At 42.1% G+C, this 20,626-nt stretch overlaps 1 protein-coding gene across 1 annotated transcript; it reads left to right on the top strand.

Annotated features, from left to right (window-relative positions):
* The first annotated feature begins 11,230 nt into the window (after positions 1-11,230).
* Positions 11,231-18,900, top strand: LOC108504051 (elastase-1-like). Its single transcript, XM_017828648.1, has 8 exons — positions 11,231-11,393; positions 13,812-13,915; positions 14,076-14,185; positions 15,376-15,507; positions 16,137-16,273; positions 16,399-16,544; positions 17,994-18,143; positions 18,874-18,900. The coding sequence occupies exons 1-8, from the start codon at positions 11,231-11,233 to the stop codon at positions 18,898-18,900; spliced, it is 969 nt and encodes a 322-aa protein (XP_017684137.1).
* Positions 18,901-20,626: the final 1,726 nt, after the last annotated feature.

Here is a 20,626-nt window from a genome sequence, read left to right as displayed (position 1 = left end):
GAGCATCTTATTACAAATGCAAAAATCGGGTCACACTTAACAAAAAGGAAAATTGCTCAGGTATGGTTTTCTACTTGCAGCAAAAGCCAGTTCTTAAAGACCATATAGTATTGGTTTGGAAAAACTCCCATTTACATTTGTGAATGTTTGATTCTCAGGGCCATTAACTGGCAGAAAATTGCACTGAATTAAGTATGAATTCAATCTACGCTTTTACTGAGGATTAATGATATGCAACATATCACAAGCTTTAATGTCTTGCAAGCAAGCACATGCAGTTTCATTTAAATAGAACAGCTATGAACATTTTCCAGGATTGCTCTGATTTTCAAAGAGTGGCCATCTCCTTATTATTGTACTTGACTTCCTTTGTGTTTCTTCTAGTTGTTTATTCATGACAGAAATTATGTTAGCCCTGCCACTTCAGATAATTAATGATGCACAAGAAAAATCAGCAAAGAATATCCTTGGCTGATTATTCATAATTACTCGGATACTGCAATAGTTGTGCTAATGGGGAAATCTATCTTTGATTTAATTATAAAAGTAGATTGAAATTGCTTTGGAAAAAATTGATTTGCTCTGTTTCTGTCTTCTGTGACAGAACTCAGGAGAGAGAAAATTAGAGGCTCTTGATATTTATTACAATTGTTATCTAAATACTTCTTTTTTAATTACTTCTTATTTTCTCAGATAATAATGAAGTTGGCTTATTTTAATTTGGATGATTGATTGTCAAGATGGAATAACTGTTCCCCAGTCTACACACCAGCTTGCTATTTTTACATAAAAGTACTAATCAGGAAATTGCTTCATGAGATAGGTTGGCATCACTAATGTTTTTTCCAGAAAAAGTTATAGAAAAGGAGTAAAGCAATGAAATTATGAAAATCAGAGATCTGTATCCCCTAAATACAGTCTTTGTAGGACAGAAAAAAATATTCATTCAATACATATAGAAGAAATCTTTGGGTTTTGTGAGTAATTGTCACAAAAGTGGTGACACTGATCCATGACACCCAACAGTGAGTTTGGAACTCTCTCTTCCTAGAAAGTGGAAATGTCCCACATGCTTTTGGGACGGTATTAGTTATTTTATTACGTATTCTGATAGTATTTAAAGTAAAAAAAAAAAAAAGTGAATATTGTTTAATGTCTGCTCATATGTAGGGCTTTTTATTTGTAAACCTCCTTTTATTTTTACAAGCTTTTGGCAGATCTCATGATCAGGAATCAGAAATATGAACAGTCAATAAACCTTTACCAGAATGTTGTGGGGAAAATCACAGGTATATAACATTAAATAAGGTTGAAGGTTTTTTGTTGATTCAGATTTTCACTCCAAATTTTAAAAAACTTACTCATGACAGTGTGAAAATTGTTTTCTTAATTCCACCAAAAGAAATTTCCTCTTGAGAGTAAAATCCAGGATTTTATAGGAATTTCTGTAGTGTAACATTAGAGTATTAATAGCTCTGACAGTTTTGGAACAGCTTTCTTCTTCTAGAAGCTGGAGATGCCAGCAGCATCTGGATCCTTTTTGGTTCTGTGGCTCTGCCATTATTTCTTTTAAAAACCTTACCCTTTTCCCAAGAGATAAGCAGTATTGCTGTATCTGATTAATCACAGACACAAACCAAAACAAAATAAAGTCTGCATGATTTAAGTCAATATTTAAATTTTTCCAGATTTGAAATAATCAAAGTTTTTGTAAGATAGAGATAAAATGTACTTTATTGCATTATAATTTTTGTGTAACTATTCAGCCTCGGAAAGATGAGTTGATTTGCTGAGAAAACATATTAACCTTAATAAAACTACATTTTTCTTTGAAGTTATGAATAAACAATAATTTTTGGAATCTGGCTATAACTACTTCAAAGGACTCTTCTGCTGGTAAGGCATGCAAAAGAATATTTGTGGATTTTGGATTTTCAGAGCAAAACCTCTGTGCAGTTTGTGCGACTGCTTTAAAGCTCAGTTTGTAACCCAAATTGTTTGTAACTGGGGTCTGTTTACATCTTTACTATTTTCTTTTTGTTTGCTCCAGAGTAGGTCTCTATAGGTGAAGGTCACTGGGATGTGTGTGAAGACACAGTAGAGAGTATCTGTCACAGGTCTTTCAGCCTGCACAGGACTGTGTTTGGAGCACTGAATGAAAATGACAGTAAAATGTTCATTATTTAGATGTGCAATACTTTTTACTTCTGAGCATTGGTGTCTATTTACAAATTCAAAGCCCCTCAGGAACTTGCTGTGCTGAAATGGGAAGGTTGTACTCTTCCCCTGTCTTGCTTCTTGCCACATGGTCTCACCTGCCTCTTTGCAGAGAGCCTGAAAATCATCCAGTTCTGCACCTGCCTGATTCAGCTTTCCAAACCAACAGAGAAACAACCAGCAAAAATAGGAATATATTTTCCCCTGGTGTTAGTGAATCAAATCATTTTACCATGTGAGAGGAAAAGTTCCAGAGCTCAAGGCAAGTGAAGAATTTGGTGCCAGGAATAGAGTGATAACAAGTCACTTCTTTTTGTGGGAACAAGCTGTTAGAGCAGCTCAGCCATGTCTGTAACATTACCCTTGGCACAGCTGATCATCACTTCTGAGCTATGTAAATACCTGTAACTGGAGAGCCCACAAGCCAATGCCCTAATGCTGTGTGCTCCTCTGACAAATTATCCTTGCCAGCTGGCTGCCAGCCCTCAAAGGGCTGGTTCCTTCCAGAGCATGGTTGTTAAAGGAAATGCTGTTTATCAGTATTGCTCTCGATTTTATTTGCCATCATCACCACAGTGCAGGTGCCTCTTTGTGGATGGTGTTAAACAGCACAGCCATCATCTGGCACGACCCATCGATTCTCTTGCTCACTGCTCAACAAAGGGAGCTCTGTGCATTTAGTAGAGCTCAGGGGTTTGCTACGATCTCAGGGTGAGAGTGGGAGCATCAGTTTGGAGATTTAAGGGAGAGGTTTGGAGAAATGTAGGCATCTGTGTCCCAGAGAGAGATCTGAACTGGCAGCTTTCCAGCAACACATGCCATTGACAGAGTTTACATTTATTTAATGCCCAGCAAAAGTACTTCATTAATTGCAGAAGCACTCCTTGTCTAAGCATGTATTCAGAAACAAGGTATTTAAGCAGTCATGATTCAAAGTAAGGGTTGTGGTACTTGGGGAAAAGTAAACAAACTCATTCTCCTCCAAAGCTAACTTCTTCCTTGGCATAGTTTATGTGGTTGGTGCTTGATTTGTCTCTTTTTTAAGTGGTTGATTTTACATTAATCTGTGCATCAGAACTGGCAAACACATGATCTGTTAAAACTGTGAGAACTTTGAAGCTAAAAATGGCATATGAAGGATGGCATATGTATGAGAAAACCTGTACATCCATTGATATATTATAAAAAGTCAAACGTCTATCTGAAGAAATCCATACACTTAGAGTTTATAAGTTTTTAAGATGTACACTTACGCAAATATTTCCAAATTCACTTTTTCTAAAAAGACACTTCTTTTTCATGGCACTTTATGTAGGTAAATACGGAAACTTCACTCTGAGAAGATTGGTCACTCTTTCCAAATAGGCACGTGGACAATCTGATCAAGCTCTGAGGTAATTTGGCAAAGTTGGAAAGGACAGTGACTGGGGCCAGAGAGTTATGAACAGTATGATTCAGATTTGTCTAAATCTTCTTGGGCTTTGGCTCTTCATGTGCCACATGACCACAACTTTTCTGACAGACTGTTTATAACTTATGGAAGTGATTTTTCTACTCTGGTGAACTTAGCCACTCCTTCCATTGTTTGGGATAAGACTACATTCCTGAGAAACGCTTTTGTCTCTACCAAATCCAAGACTTCTACTGTAGGGCTGTGTAAAAGGTAGGTTGGCTGCTGTCTTGAAGTTTTCCTGTGCATTTTCATTTAATTGTCAAGTACAGCACCCTTTTGTAGCATCCTTTTTCAATGCTTAAACCAAGTTCTTACACTTTGAAAAGGATTAATTTGATTCACCACTTCCAGCAAGTTATCCCTTTATTCTCCAGGGAGAGAACAATGTGCCACTGCTGCCTCAACCCCCTTAAAGCTCACAGTGTTTTCCCACCTTCAGTCATTGTGAGCTCTTCAAGAACAGCACGAACCTGTTAGAAGTGGGCAGCACTGACAGTACCACTGTGCTTTGTGCTTGAGGACCTTGGCATGGCCTTTAGCACCAAAACAAGCATTTTGAGTCTTTGTTCGAGATGTCAAAGCCATCCTCTCTTTTCTTTCCATTCCCATCTTTCTGCCTCAGTACATGTTCAGTGAAAAGCTGTCAGGTCTGTTACTCCAGACCAGTAGGTGTTTAGCATCATACCCTGGAGCTGTACAATTCAGTTCTCCTGCAGTCCTTTTCCTTGAATTTCTCAGGGCAGGAAGGAGATTCCAATCAGAACCTGCCTCCACCGCAGGTGAACATCTTACCTTAAAATATCAAAACCCATCTGAAAATATTTCAGGACCAGAGTTCTTAATAACTATTTGCTGCTATTAAAGAACAGAGAAGGCTGGGAAATCTCTAAGGATTTGAGGATCTTGAACACAGTATTTCAAAAACTGTTAATAAAGTTTGCGATTGGTAATTCTCATTAGGATACTGGCTTACTATCTTCTGGTCTCAGTCAAGTTAAATTTTATTTGTTTATTAGTCAGAACGATAACCAGTAGAGAGCTCTGTTGCCCAACTGCTTTGCAGCATCCAGACTTTTCAAAAAGGTAATATTGCTCATATTGAGGGTGAAAAGATTAATTGCTTCACTTTGCATCAGCAGCAGGCTCACAAAGGAGACATCTGGACAGAGTTTCAGATGATGAAAAAAAATCATGTTATTAGTAAACCAAATGGGTGGTACCCATTATTTATTCTTGGGTCTAGCTGGCAAGACATATCTCACGTCCATGGGGTTAAACTTTTTCATCTCTAAATCCATTTGTGTGCAACTCAATTGAGTGTTTGAATTGTTTCTGGCCTAAAATATGCACTAAAATGTGACCAAGCATTGTCTGGGACTGTGGTGGCTCACATGGGGCAAAACCACACCAGGAATTGTGTAAACAGTTTCACAATACAAACAGCAGAAAGAAATGCCAAGCCCTAACCTCTGGTGCAGTTTAGTTGTTGGTGTAGAAGGAGCTCTGGATCTGAAGACACATGTGGAAAAGTTCCCTTTGAGTCAACTAAACCTCTGGAGTTCTGGCTTTGGCTTGGGCTTGCTGATATTGTGGATGCAAAGCATGGAGTTGGTCAGTGTACCAGCTCTCCTGATCCCTTCATCAGTTGTCGCTTCTGTAGAAAGTCCAGGGTTTTATTTGTCACTGGGAAAACATCTTTGCTACCCTGTTTAATATTCACTGTCAACTCCTTGCCTGGTTGGAAGGTTCATCCCAGTGATCTGAAAACTCAAAGTTTGTCATTCCTGGGAATATCCCAAAGCCCTCCCTGGAGAAGATCCATCAGCCATACATAGCAACAGATGTAGTGTCAGTGCTGTAGAATCAATAGATAACATACTGCAAGGCTCCCATCTTCTTTACCAGCAAGCACTTAGCACCAAGTTTATCAGCAAGTGATTTACTTGCCAAGAGCTCCAAACATACTAATGAAAGTGTTAATTTAAAGCCGATAACCATGAAATGGGGAGTGGGGGAAGAAGGGATGGGGAACTGAATCCTAAGCGATGTAGCAAGGACCTGAGCAGCAGGTCCAATGGGTAGAGACCCACACGAGGCTTCTCAGGGCTTTTTTGCCTTCTTATTTAGCATTTCCTCCAACACAGCAGTTTCCAGAGCAGTCTGATCCAAGGTCCTAGCTCCACTCTATCAGAGCTGACGCTGAACACAGGCAGCTGAGCACCCAAGGCTGTGGGGCCAGAGTTGCAGCACTTGCTGGTGTACTCACAACCCTCGCCAGGTGGGGTTTGCCAGTAGGTATTCATATGGCCCTAGTCTGCCAAGGACCTTCTTCTGGTCTGTGGGCTCCTAGTGAGTCCAAGAGCCCTGTCCTTCCTTCCAACTCTTCTTGTGCTTGTTTCAGGCCAGACTTGCCACCCCAGTCTCTGCTGTCCCTGTTTGATGTGCTGGTGTTGGTTGTCCTTCTGGATAAGAGCACACCTGCAACTTCTCAGCAAGAGAAATTCTGATCCTCAGTCAAAAATAGCTTCCCTGTGCATCCAAGTACACGTGTTCTTCAGCTGCTGTCTTCTCAGGAGCCGTTGTTGGTTTGGGTGGAACACGAGGCACTGCAAACACAGTGAACTGCAGCTAAACGAGACGGGCATCTCCACCAAGCCAGCTGAGAAAACTTTAGCCACCACCTCCACATCCACAAGTGGAGGCACTCAGCCTTTTTTCTGCCCTTTATGTTGAGTTTCCTGAAATTGGCTGAAATTGTGTTCTTTGAGATATGTTTTTATGTATATTCCTACATTCATTGCTTTGAGGCCACCAGTCTTTTTCCTTCTTTTTCCTCTTTCCAGAAATTCCGATGTTGAGAGAAACAGGTATTTTAGGGTGTGTGCCTTTCTTTTTACATCAGCATGAATTACTTGAGAAAGAAGAAAGGAGGGAAAATAAAGGAGGGTGCCTTAAAGTTGTTCCCTGTGCATATAAATTTCCCTGAGATATAAATTTGTCAGTCTTGAGTGCATGAATATACACGCAGGAAAAGCAGAAATGTACATGCTGACAACCCACTTAGAAAGAGGTATAGATAATTAATATCTAACCATTCTCTTTTTTTATCCTCTTGTCATTTTAAAAAATAAAGGAAAATGCAGCACTTCTCAAAACCTCCATGCTGGAGAAGGATGGCATTAGCTACAGAACAAGTATGGATGTAGTAGCAGTTTAAAGGTGATAAATTTCTGGTCTGGGAAACAGTGTGATTTATGAGATACTTAGAAAGACAAATGTGTAACTGCCCTGTTTACACGTGGGGTAGTTAGAATGTATAGACAAAATTGCATTCTGCTTTATATTAGTCACTATTTGAGAAATTAGGAAATGCCATAGAGAATCTGATGTCACAGTAATTTAGATAAATAGAATGAAGAGGTGCAACAGGGTGTAAGAGCAGCAGAAAAAAGATATTAAAGGAGTTTTGTCCTTGTTTTCAAGAGGGCCCAAATCAGCTAAAGACATTACAGAAATACTGTGTAATGGCTACTACAGACAGATATGATGTAGAAAAAGCTCTCAGTATACTTGTAAAAATCACCAAAAAATAGGTAAAATAGTCTTTAGGTCTTTTCATGCACATTCCTTCCTGTTACAAATTGCAAATAGAGTCCTGCTTTGCTTTTTTAACTATTTTTCTCCACAATGAATGGCATTTTCTTCTTAACTTTAAAGTAAAAGCATTGAAATTAAATTAAGAAGCATATTAAAATACAATATATTAATGGTTTTTTCCTAAAGTTTTTCTACTTTTTTCCATGTTGAGTAAGGATTAAGAGACAGAATGTAGGCTGTTTATCTTGTACTTTTTCTTCTACTTAAGGTCAAAGTGATCTTCTTTTCCAGTAAGCACAGTGGGCAAGATTCTGATGTCACTAATACTAAAATTTTCCATTGATTTCAATGAATTTAGGAGCACCAGTGTTTATAAAATTCCACAGACTAATTTTCCTAAATCATGCACTTTACTTAGTTGTAGAAAAATCATACTCATAACTCTTAAGTGTTATGAAAACTTTGGATTTCAGTAAACTGCCTTCTAGCACAATGGTTTCTTAAAACACTGACACAGGAGATTGAGTTATGGACTGAACGTTCTGCAGAATCTGGAGCAAGATCAAGCTACTCTGCTGTTAAAAGTGAATAAATGGGACATTATTTCTCAAGACTTTTCTTTCAGTTCTGTGTTGTCCTTAAATAGTTTGAATTGTTGATGTTCTGCTACTTTCCTAAGATTTTTCAGTGTAGTCAAATCAATATGGAGAAATAACAGTGTGCAATTACAACTGGCTGAGCACTCTGGGCTTGATTCAACAAAGTATTTCATTGCAAGCTTTCCCTGCACACATATGTACACAATGATTTTAAGGGAGCTTTATGAATGCTCAAAATTAATCATCAATCATTAAACATATTAAAGCAGGTATCAAATTTTGCTACTTAAAGGAGCCCTTTGACCTTGTTTTAATGAGCAGTGTTTTGGATAATTAGGAGTCAAATGACCCAAATTCTACTGCAATGAGGAAACGTTGCCACACTGACAGCACCCAGCTGTAACATGTTATTCCTGAAGGTTGTATCATTGCTTGTACTGTGGGAGATGGTTTTATTTTTGTATCTTCTGTGCTCAGACAAACCAAAAAGCTTACACAGTGGTTTTAGTTATGAGAACTTTTGATTTGTCTATTCCATCTAGTTTGTCAGTAGTATGTTGCCCTAATATAAAGATTTAATATATAAATTCGTCTATATTATGAAATCCTGGAAACCTGTCAGTAGGAGTTCAGGTGCAAGATAAAAAGAGAAAAGTGCAGGTAAATGTTCAGTGTTTTTTATGCTATATTGGGTGTTTACTTTAAAAGGCAATACTGAGGGTTATCTCACAATCTGTCAACAACCTGTTTGGTTTTGCATTACCTTTTTGTAATACAACAGTGCAAGATACGATATGATTACTAACATAAGAAGGGAGATTGATGTCATTTTTGTGGTTTATATTTTCATAGAATCCTATGCTTTGGGTTGGAAGGGATCAGAAAGATCATGTTATTCCAACACCCTGCCATGGCCAGGGACACCTTCCACTATCCCAGGTTACTCCAAGTCCCATCCAACCTGACCTTGGACAATTCCAGGATGGGGCAGCCACAGCTTTTCTGAGCAACCTGTACCAGGGCCTCACTACCCTCACAGGGAAGAATTTCTTCTGAAATATCTAATCCAAACCTGCCCTCTGTCAGTTTGAAGGCATTCCCTGTTATCCCATCACTCCATGCCCTCTTCAAAAGTCCCTCTCCAGCTCTCTTGTAGCCCCTTTAGGCTGGAAGGTTCTCTAAGTTGCTATTTTCTTGGAAGGAAAGCATTCAAGTTATTTTGACAATGGTCCAACTCCATGTGATACTTAAAACAGAATGTCAAGGCCAGAATTCAACTCAAACAATTAACAAAAGTGAACTGGATGTTGTCAGATGTCGATGAATGAGAAAAAACTGGGTTGCTAGTTTTTGCTCACCTCCCCATTCACTGACCCTTATGTACTGGTTTATTCTTCAAATAAAACATGTACTGAAGCAGTTCATCCTTTCCCTCCCCAGGTGGTGCAGAAAGGTTTTAAATAAAAGCAGTAAGACCTTCACATGCAGTGGTGTGTGATACAGACATTTTAAGACCTACCATCTCCAGCAGGTTTCAGGACCTGGGATTTCTCCTGCCCAGCTGCTGGAGCCCAGTCTGACAAGCCCTCAGTGGGATTCTGGGCCCTTGGACCTGCTATATGATCTCCTACTTACCACCTAGTCATAGAATCACAGAATCATTAAGGTTGAAAAAGGCCTCTAAGATCAAGTCCAACCGCTTGTCCTGCACAGCTCCAAGAACACCCCAAATCCTGAAGTTCACCTTTTTCCTTTCTAAACAGCAGCACCATCCAGGTGAGCTCCCTCCAAAGCTCAGCCTGTAGTTCCTCAATGGGCCATCAGTTATGATCTGGAGACTTTTGCCCTTCATCATCACCTTATTTATCCCTTGTCCCTTTGTGTCCTTGCTTTTTGTTTATCCCTTTCCTTTTTATTTCTAATCCCCTTTAAATTAAAACATCCTTGATCTTGTAACTTTAATGAGACAGATGCTCTCACATTCCATGTACCTCCAACAGTCTGTATATCAAACGTTTTTGAAAAGCACTTTCCAAGTAGAGTTTACGAGTGCATTAGAACTTGCCTGCACCTCAGCAGCCCTATAAATTTATCAGGTAACATTTCTCATAAATGTGTACAGCCCAGTGTATTCCAGCTCTAGTGATACTCAGTCCATTGCCCTTTCCATCAAACATCATCCTGTGAAACATCAGTAAATAAGGGGTAACTGTGCATTTCGTGAGACTGACTTTAAATTTAGTAAACATTTTTATCATTAAAGTGAGTATACTGGCATTGCCTTACACCATTTTTCATTGTCAGTGCTGAAATATGAAGTTTTCACATTTACTGGTTTTATGTTTCCTTCTTTCTAAAAATTTCTGTTGAGTTGGATGTATTTTACATGAGCCTTCAAAGATATGTGTCAGGATATAGAGATAAACAGTGTGGTCTGACAAATTAGCCTTTTCACATCATCATTACCTTTTCCAGCTCAACAGTGCTCATACTGAAATAAAGGTTTCATCCTGTTGCAGTGAAAAGAAGGAAGGAATTTGTTCCTTTGTCCTCATTTATTGGTTATCCTCATTTACTGATGAATAAGACCACAGGAGTATATTTATTAAGAACTGTGTTTTAGATCAAAGTTTTAATGATGGTTTCAGAATAGTATATCCACAGATATTTTTTACTTTTATAGCAGAAGTATTTCCACTTATGTTGTCCTAACTTATTTCCAGATGATGATAAGCTAGGAATATTTATAGGTTAGGAAAGGCATGTAAGAGCAGAGCAGGCATAAAGCTGCACAGCAAACATACACAGTGAAGCCTCTCAGCGTCTGGAATTCAGTTTGTGCTTTAGGGCCCCCCTGAAAGATGACTATATCCTCATCTTTGTGCTCAGTAGCTCCCAATAGATCTCATCAAGTCCACCCAAATGTCCTTATTTTCTTGTACAGTCCTGGAATTTTTCCCCACCATCCATCTTACCACTCACAACGTCCCCTGTGCTTCCCATCATTCTTAAAATAATATACACACCCAGAAAATGCTTCTGTCATCTAAATATTTAATTCAGAACCTCTGAGAACAAGGATGTAAAGGCTATATATAATTAAACAGTGCTAGATCACTAATTAACTAAACAATGCCAGAGCACCATTTAACTAAACAGTGCTGAATCACCAACTTAGACATTGTCCCTCTTTTATGTACAGATAACTGTTAGCACACTCTGGCATAACATGGGTTTGCACCAGCCCATGGTTCTTGTAGCAGCTTTTGCGCATGATTTGGAAAGCCAGTATGGAAGAGACCCCATGCTCCATAGGCAGCATGGATGAGACCTCTCTGGTTTAGGGATAGAAGAATTTTGCCATATGGACACAAACAGGGCTGTAGTGTTGGAGCTGGATGTGATGATCCTTGTGTTGGAGCTGGATGTGGTGATCCTTGTGTTGGAGCTGGATGTGGTGATCCTTGTGGGTCCCTTCCAGCTCGGGAGATTCTCTGATTCTCTAAGATGCCTCATTTTGTTTGCTGGTAAAGACTTGGACCACAGAAATTCCTTTTTGCCTACACGTGTGAGAAACCCTGAGATGCCTCTGCCTTGAGATTCTCCTTCAAAGAGGAAGAATTCTGGGCTCTGATTCCAGGACTGTTCATGTTCTGAAACTAATTTGATAGCCTCTGGAGGGTTATGGGCTGCTAAGCTTTAGCAGTAGCTGAGATGATGTGTTTTGAATGTCACCTTTAGACTTCAGTATCTCCAAACAAGCTTCACAACTGGAGGTCAATGGTAATGCTGAGATACCAAAAATAATCACAGAATCACAGAATGGTTTGGTTTGAAAGAGAACTTAAAGATGATCAAGTTCCAAACCTCCTGCCATGGACAAGGACACCTTCCATTAATCAGCCTTCTCATTGCCATTAACACAAATCTCAGTATTTTTTCATTTCCTCATTTACTAAATTAAAATTTTTTCACCCTAGCAAGTGCTTGTATATGGAACAGCTTCCAAGTCCCAACGCTTGCACTCCTCTCTTTCCATTCACATATGTCCTGTAGGTCAACAACTTCCACAAACCACATATGTAGAACCCAGAGGGAAACTCAGACAATTCCTTAATAGCCCTACACTAAAACAATGCCTGGAATGGAGGAATTCTGAAAACAGCTGTAATTCTTCATCCTCAGTGTAATTTATTTCTCCTTTGGGCATTTGAACTCAGCCCCACATCAAAGCTGCACAAGGAGTATGATACTGTGTTCATGGCAGCAGAGGACAGATCATGGACAAGCAATGGCTCAAACCAAATGCCACAGTGTCCAAAAAGATAATAAACAACTACATTCTAAAACAATATTTTATGTATAGAACTCATGAAGTCTTTGGCAAAATAAATTGATGATAAAAAAAATTAGTGAGTTGGCCCAGTCTAACATCTAGGGATGATGAATGTAGTGAAAGTGAGGGAAGAGACTCCTTGGGTAGGAGGCCACTTTCTGGCCTCCTTAGCCAAAACTAACTGGAAGCTAAAAATGATCTATGATGTAAAGGGGAAAATGTGTTTGATTACTTCAATAAACTCTCAGTGCTGAAATATCGCACTGAACTTTTTATGGCTTCCAGTAAAATAGAAAGGATTTGTTCAAGAGGAATGATGGGGAAAAGGTCCTGATCCTACAGTGTCTTTTCCATGGGGAGTGGATTCCATCAGCATACCTGGGTGGGTGATCCATGCTGTCTTTTCCAGCAAAGGGTCACACAGATGACGAAGGAACTGAAACACTGCTCCCACAAGGAAAGGCCAAGAGATCTAGAACTGATCAGTCTGGAAAAGGGAAGGATCTCATCAAAGTGCATAAATACCCAGAGGGAGGGTGCAAAAAGGATGGATCCGGGTTCATTCCAAAGGGAGGAAGGAGCAGAAAAGGATCCTAAAAAAGGCTCAGCATGTCCCACCAAAGTCAGTTTAACATGTCCAGCCTAGGCTGAACCCCCTCATTTTCCCCTGTTGGTTATTGCTCTGTTTATCTGGTTGGCAAAGATCAGTTCGTGTTACATGGAGTTGCAGACAGCTGGACTGACAAATACATTTCTTACATGTGCATCCACAGTTGCTAGTCTAGGCCTTTTGAGCCTGGGTTTGTCCTGCCTTGTTCTTGAAGTGGTCTGAGAGCACCCAAAATTTCTCTCTTTTTTTTTTTCCTTTTTTTTTTCCCCCTGCTTCATGGTCCTGTGGGAATTGTGCAGTGTGGAGTTGTTTGTGTAACCTTGGGCTCTACCTTGAGCAGTTTGGTTTTTCCACATATAGAACACTTTTGATCAGTTTAGTGAGTCATGAGTATAGATAAGTTGTATTGATACCAAATTTAGACACAGCTTCTTACCAGATATTTTAGTATAAAAAGATATTTTCTTGGAAAAAATGTGACCACTTCTTTAAAGATGCTTCGGTTTCTGGTTCTTCTGAGTTGCCTGGGTAAGGTGTAATTTATCTGAGCTGGGAAGGGTGAACCTCTCAACCTCTAAGTGATGGAGATTAGAGCATATAATTTTTTTGTTTCTCTGCAGTTACTGTGCTAGGGCAAACCCTGATGTGGCAGGGTTTTCCTCTGTTGCAGGAGCATTATCTCCATGAGAAAGGTCTGGAAGTGCTCTGAGGGAAGGGAAACCTACAGCCTAAAAGAAAGAGGATTTAGGTTGGTGCAGCAGGGTGGGGTTGGAGTATGGGGAATGAGTCAGTTTATATGATAGCTTTGTATCTTAAGGCCTGGTTTTGGTAGTTTTCAACCACGGAGGCTTTAAAGAAGCCTCCAGGATGGAGAGTGACCACAGTGTCACCACGTGCAAGTCTCAGTCACTCCATCTTTCAGACCTGGCTGGCTGGGATGACTGATGCTCTTTAGGAGTCCACATGACAAACTGCTCTCCTTTTTTTTGTGTGTGTTAGGGGCAATCTCTGGAGGTCCCCTGAGGGGCACTCTTCAGCAGGATGTGCTGACAGGGCGAGTAATTGGAGGCCACGAAGCCCAACCAAACAGCTGGAAGTGGCAGGTAATACTGGTGTGCCTTATACTTGAAAAAAGCCTTATATTTGAAAACAAAACCCCACATCAGTGAGAAAAGGACAGCTTCTGCTGTCCAAAGCCACATACACTGTTTCTGCAGAGAAATGGCATGGTTTGGGTGTAAAATATGTTGCTGTTTCCTCCAGGTATCACTTCAGATTGCCTACCCTAACGACCCGGGGTACTATGCTCACATTTGTGGTGGAACCCTTATCAGCAGCAAGTGGGTCATGACTGCAGCCCATTGCCTCAGCGTGTGAGTAGGATAAAAAGTGTTAAAACTCCTGATGTGCTCCTCATTCTTGCTGCAGATGGGAGCCAGACCCTTCTCATCCTCTGAGCTCCCCACTGGTGCCATGCCTTGCACAGCTGGACGTCTTGTTGCTCACTTAATCAAGGGAACTGGAAAACTCTGTTTGCTTTAGCCTTGGTTTTACATAGTAATTGCTGACTTCCTGGGAGCGGAAATCAAGCTGATTGCTGATTTGCATAAGAGGAGGTGTATTTGCATGAGTGTGAGCATTTCACATGGGTTTGCATCCCGAGAAACCTGCACAGAGATGGAAAGATGGAACAAAAGGCATGTTTGCTGGCACCTGAGCTGTGCTGTACAACATGCTCTGCAGCAGGTCTGACATGCACCGCCTCAGCAATACAGCGGGACACCAACAAGCTGTAACACCAATAAGTGTAACAAGCTGGTCCTTCACACTCTGTTTCAGAAAGATGCAGAGATGCAGAATGAACCTGCTTGTTCAAGGCCAAGCTCAGCACTGTGTCAGCTGATGCTGCACCTTCACTTGCTTCACCAGCAAACTGCAGGCAGCATGTTCCTAATTCCACTTAGAATCATAGAGTCATAATTTAGGTTGGAAAAGTCATCTAAAATCATTGAGTCCAGTTGTTAAACCAACACTGCCAAGCCCACCACTAAACCAGGTTCTCAAGTGCCACATCTACACGTCCTTTAAATCCCTCCAGGGGCTATGAGTCCACCACTTCCCTGGACAGCCTGTTCCAATGCCTGACAACCCATTCAGTGAAGAAATTTTTCCCAGTATCCAACCTAATCCTCCCCTGGTGCAATTTGAGGCCATTTCCTCTCATTCTGTCACTAGTTACCTGGAACAAAGACCAATTCCCATCTTGCTAGAACCTCCTTTCAGGTAGCTGTAGAGAGCAGTAATGTTTCCTCTAAGCCTCCTTTTTTTCCAGGCTAACCACTCCCAGTTCCCTCAGCTGCTCCTCCTCAAACTTGTGCTCCAGAGCCTTCAGCAGCTTTGTTGCCCTTCTCCAGACTTGCTCACAACAAATTTAGCTACATTCCATTGAAAATCCTTTAATGGAAGGTGCTTTGGAAATTATTGCACTGGTGGAAGTATTTACACTGCAAAGCACTCGGTGGGGAGTAGTTTTTACATTAATTATTCTGTGATTGGTTTTCAGGCCCCCAGGAGCATCCTACCGTGTGGCTCTGGGTGAGCACAACCTCCTGGAGGTGGATGGCACAGAGTACTACATTGATGTGGTTGCAATCTTCATTCATGATGGCTGGAATCCCAGTGACATTGCCAATGGGTAATTATTTTGAATAACATCAGATGGCTGAATGTTATTTAGCATCCTGTCCCACTAGCGTGCGTATTCAATCCAATTCCCAGTGAGGCTGGATTTGTGGGAAGCACTGAAAGATGGTGCAAGGGAGATTTCCCAAGCAGCTTCCTCTCTTGGAGGTGTTCCATGGTGTCTGTGTGGATGACCTCAGTCCTGCTTTGTCCAAGGTGGAGAAAAGATGGGCCTCTTTTCCCCATCTTGGAAAAAAATGAATGGATCTTGGATGCACAGTGGATTCAGGGGCTTGCCAGCAGTCACAGCCCTGTGTGCATCTGATGAAGGGAAACCAACAAGGGAATACTGAAGGACTGTCTTAAATCACCCCTCAGAGACATGCCCGTCCACCCAAGATGCACTAAAATTCACCCAGAGGTTGGAGAGCTCCAAAGCCGTAGGAGGTTTTTGAGGGATATTAGCCCTTTATCAGTCTGTACTATGGCCTCTTCTCTCCTAACTGCTCCTATTTTCCTGTTGCCTGTGATACCTATAAGGAATAATTAATGATGTTTGCAAGGTGCATCATGCCAGGATGTCTGGTTTACGACCGATTCAGGATTTTCAGTAAGGAATCTTTCCCCTACATCCTGTTTCAGCTATGACATTGCCCTGCTGCGCCTCGAGTCTCCTGCCAATGCCAACGGGTTTGTCGAGCTCGGAGTGCTTCCACCTGAAGGAGAAATTTTGCCCAATAACTACCCCTGCTATGTCACCGGCTGGGGGGTGGTTAGTGGTAAGTAAGGGGGAAGTAGGAGTGTTGAGGGTCCCTCCTGATTCCAGAGGGACCGCTGTGAAGGTAAAGCTTCCTTCCTCAACCCCTGGAGCTCCTGGATCATTGTCTCCTCCTTTTCCTGCTAGCGGGGGGCGGCAGCGCAGACAGGCTGCAGGAGGTGATGCTGCCGGTGGTCGACCACGAGACCTGCTCCCAGGATGATTGGTGGGGATCCCTGGCAAAGGACACCATGCTCTGTGCAGGTGGAGATGGCGTGAAGGCTGGATGCAGTGTAAGAGCTGTTGTTATCAAAGCATTTTTAAGCTCCTCTCTGTTTTTTTCCTGTCTCTCTGACCTTGCTGTTCCTTCACTTGGGACCTGTTTTTGCTATTTCTCCACCTGGAATAGCTCTCCTGCAAATCCTGGCCCCTTTGCTGATTTCTGCTGAATACCTCCCAAACCAGACCTGCCCCACATTCCTCCATCTCCCCACAGCAGAGAGAAAACCTTCAAGTCCTCAGGGTGTGCCTCTCCCCTCTGATTTTGGAGGGGAGGTTTGCCCTGTCTTCCAGCAGCGTGTCCCATGGACCAGATCCTGGGGACTAGGTTGAAACTTTGGCAGTTGCCTCTGCCCTCACCCAAAGGGCGAAGCTGTGGGGAATTCAGTCCATTCCTCCAACACTGCTGTCACATTGCACCCCGGGCCAGGCAGTGCTTCCCTCTGCTTGTCCATCCTTCCCTCCCCTTCCGCTCTGTTTGCATGGACAGCTGAATTTGCTGGAAGTTTTGACCATGTCCAACTGCACTATCTGGCCCCAGGTTGGGTGGGAAAGGAAGATGCTGTGAGGTTCTCATTATCCCAGAGGTTCCAGGTGGCCCCAACATCAAGGCAAGGAGGTTTGGCATGTGAAGGCAGGGAATACCTGTGACCTCTGCCTGTATTCCCTTCGCTGCAGAGGTGGCTTCTGGTAAGAGCCACCATGCAGAGCCCTTAAAAAATTGTGGACAAATACATAACATGTTTGATTATGTAAAGATATGAAATAATAGAGACACATATAGAAATAAAACAGGTTAAACAGTTATACATATTTCAATTACATTATATAAGGTAATTATAGGTCTGTAGATATTTAGTGTACTTTTTTTGGTGAGGTTTAATTATGTCAGAACCCTGTTAAAAACCAGGTCCCGAGCCAAGCAAAAGCCTTTATCTTCTCATATATTTTAATCCGAGTTCCTTTCTTTTTCACCACTTTAACTTCCTGGGACTCTTTGTATATACATGTTTGTGAAAAACAAGGGGAACAGCATTTCCCTTCTCCCTGGTCCCTTACAACTGGAGAGTGCACTGATTTTTTAACAGAGATGCTGGGCAGGTGGACCTTGCAGGAAAGGATTGTGTTTTATGCACTGTGCCCTGGACCATTTGCTTACAGTCACTAAATTTGCAGTGGTGGCAAATTAGGGTTTCAGCCCATCCTGGGGGTATATGTGTGCATGTATGTGTGTGTATGTGTATGAGGACTGAGATAACATATAGAGGGGCTGATTTTTGCAGCAATTCAGAAGGTGCTGGGCAGTCTCTTCTTTCACTCTGCTGGGGACCAGTCAGAAAGCAGCACAAATTTTTATTTTCATGTTTATTTTCATGTTTATTTCCATGCTCCTTAATCCCATCCAGTCTTCCAGCTGCTCAGATAATTTAGCTCAATATGTTCCTTTCCTTCCTCTGATCCAGGGGGATTCTGGGGGCCCTCTCAACTGCTACAAAGATGATCACTGGGAAGTCCATGGGATTGTCAGTTTTGGGTTAGTACCCTACTGTAACACCTACCAGAAACCAACAGTCTTCACTCGAGTGTCAGCCTATGTGGACTGGATCTACAGTGTAAGTTGCTTAACGCCTATGAGGTGACCTGGTTCATCTCCCAAGAAAGCAAGGAGTTGCCAGGGGAATTGGAGTCTTTCATTTATTAGACCATTAGGAGTCAAGCTGGGAAATCTGGAGAGGTCCAAAATCAGGATATTTGATGTTACTTCTGGTGTAATCAAACAACAGTAAGGAAGGAGCTGCTGCCTTGGAGCTGCAACGCTCTGCTGAGGACCGTGGACAAAATTCAAGCCAGGCAGGAACTGGGCTCCAAGTCCAAAACATTGTCATCATCATTCACCCAGACAAAACCTTGCTGGAGGAAACCATGGAAGGAATCAGCTGAATGGGAAATACAGCAACCATAAAGTATTTCTGCAAGTCCAAGTCCTACAGTGCTGCACTATTCACCCTCAGCATCACATTGGGGAATGAACAACTAGCCCTTTGCTCCCAGAAATTATGATTGGCACGAGGAGCAGCCTCTTCCCAGGCACAAGGGATGGTTATGTGGAAAGGCAGCTGCAAACTATTAGTCATGCTGAAAAGAAAGGTGGAGAGAGGTATTTTAAATCAGTGTGAGGAAGGGGGAGGTTACTGTGGTCCATAAACCATTTTGGGTGGGAACAGATTTTTAGAGCAATCTCCTGGCCCAGCTGAGAACAAACCTTTCTTCAGAGCATCACCTGGGATAGAGACATGCCTTACTCTGGCTCTCTACTGAATTAATCTCTTTTGTGTTTTCCAGACTATGGAGAATAACGGGGGGTTCTAGAGAAGGATCAACTGGTGTATGAATATGAGAGATTATAATGAAGAATCTCTGCTCATTAACCCTCCTCTCATCCTTTCTGCGCTCTCTGGGCTACTAACAGCAAGGTTTGGCTAATAGGGTAATAAAGTCTCAGTGACTGCAACCAGTGACCCATTGCTGTGTTTGCTCAGCCACAGGCACAGCTCAGACCAGGCCAGCAGAGAAGGAGACTCCAGTGAGTGCTTCAGTGATGGTGTCCTTAACTTGGGGCTGGGCCATGGCAGCAAGCACAGCTCCTCAGGGCTGTCATTTTGACACCAAACCCACCCTGAAGATGACCAGGATGGGTTTTTCTCATTGAGGGTTTCCTTAGGGATAACCCCACCATTGGCAAAGGTGGTCAGCTCAGTGCTTCCTGGTCAGTGGGAGCAGAGCAATGTGTGACACTGCCGGGCACAAGTATAAATATTCCTATTCTGTTCTGTTCTCAGAGCAGCCAAGCAGTTTTGCTTGCAGAACTGGGTTATCTTCATATTCCTAAACAAACAGCCTCAATACAGCACTGCTCATACAAAAACCATCTGCCTCAAGTGTAGTGGCAAACTCAACCCACAGAAAGAACAATCCATCTAACTTATTCTTAAATCCACTCTGTACAGGATGACAATTTTTAAAATAAATTTTATAAGACTAAGAGTCCAGAAAAGGGCATTTCTGGAGGGTGCTTTTCTAGAGAGGAAGCAACAAATTCAGTGTTAAACAATCCCTTGTGCTGTTAGGTGTGCAGGGGCCTCAGCCAGCTGGGCAAGCCTGTGTGCAGTGCATAATATTTCCAAATAAAAGCCATCTCCCTATTAGACACACAGCAGGGTTGGTAAAGGGAGGGGAGGAGGAGGAGAGAGAGGTGTATGTGCACAATAAAGCAGGATTTGTCTTTTCATGAACTATAAAACCATCCCTTCCCCATCCCTGGACATGTTCAAGGCCAGGTTTGATTTGAGCTTGGCCTAGTGGAAGGTGGCCCTGCCCAAAGTAGGGGTGTTGGAAGTGGATGATCTTTAAGGTCTTTTTGAACCCAAATCATTTTATGATTCTGCGAACTGCAAACCACCTTCTTGGAAAACACAGGGAATCCCACAACCTTCCCTTTCCCCCTTTTGCTGTGTATGAGATGCACATTTATGGATGAAGGGTCTTGATTTAGCTCTTCTATCATTCTAAACCACCTGTGTCCCCTCTCTCCCAAACCCTGCACACACCTGGGGCATAGCAGGATTTTAGCAAAATCCTCGCTTTGTGGAATGCACATTTCTCCTCTCCAAAAGCCACTAGAGGGCATTGGCCAACCGAAGGAATATCCAACACGGTTACCACCAACTGCTAAAGGACTTTTGCGGGCCAGGAACGGTGACACAGCCTGTCTCAGCCTTGCACTCTGTCCTCCCTGTTTGCTTGCAGACCCATAGATAAGCAATGACGCACAGGAGCTGCTTTTCGCCGCCGTTATCCAGAGCTCTGATCTGCAAACAGATAAATCTTCCTTGTTACAGCAAACGAAAATGAAACCAGCAGCACTTTCTTTAAGGCTTGTGGAGGAGCAGAGTCCTGGCTGTGTTTTCGACACTCAGTTTTATGGGCTGCACTTGGCAGTGTCTCCTGGGCACTCAGTATTTTGGCAATTCTCCTCTTCTGACAGGTTTAAAAAAACCCTGAATCTCAGCTTTTCTACTTTTTAATATTGCTGAAT

Source organism: Lepidothrix coronata, unplaced genomic scaffold (assembly GCF_001604755.1).
Source record: "Lepidothrix coronata isolate B3197 unplaced genomic scaffold, Lepidothrix_coronata-1.0 Scaffold151, whole genome shotgun sequence".
In the NCBI taxonomy this organism is placed as follows: Eukaryota; Metazoa; Chordata; class Aves; order Passeriformes; family Pipridae; genus Lepidothrix; species Lepidothrix coronata.
This window is presented reverse-complemented; position numbering and strand designations above follow the sequence as displayed.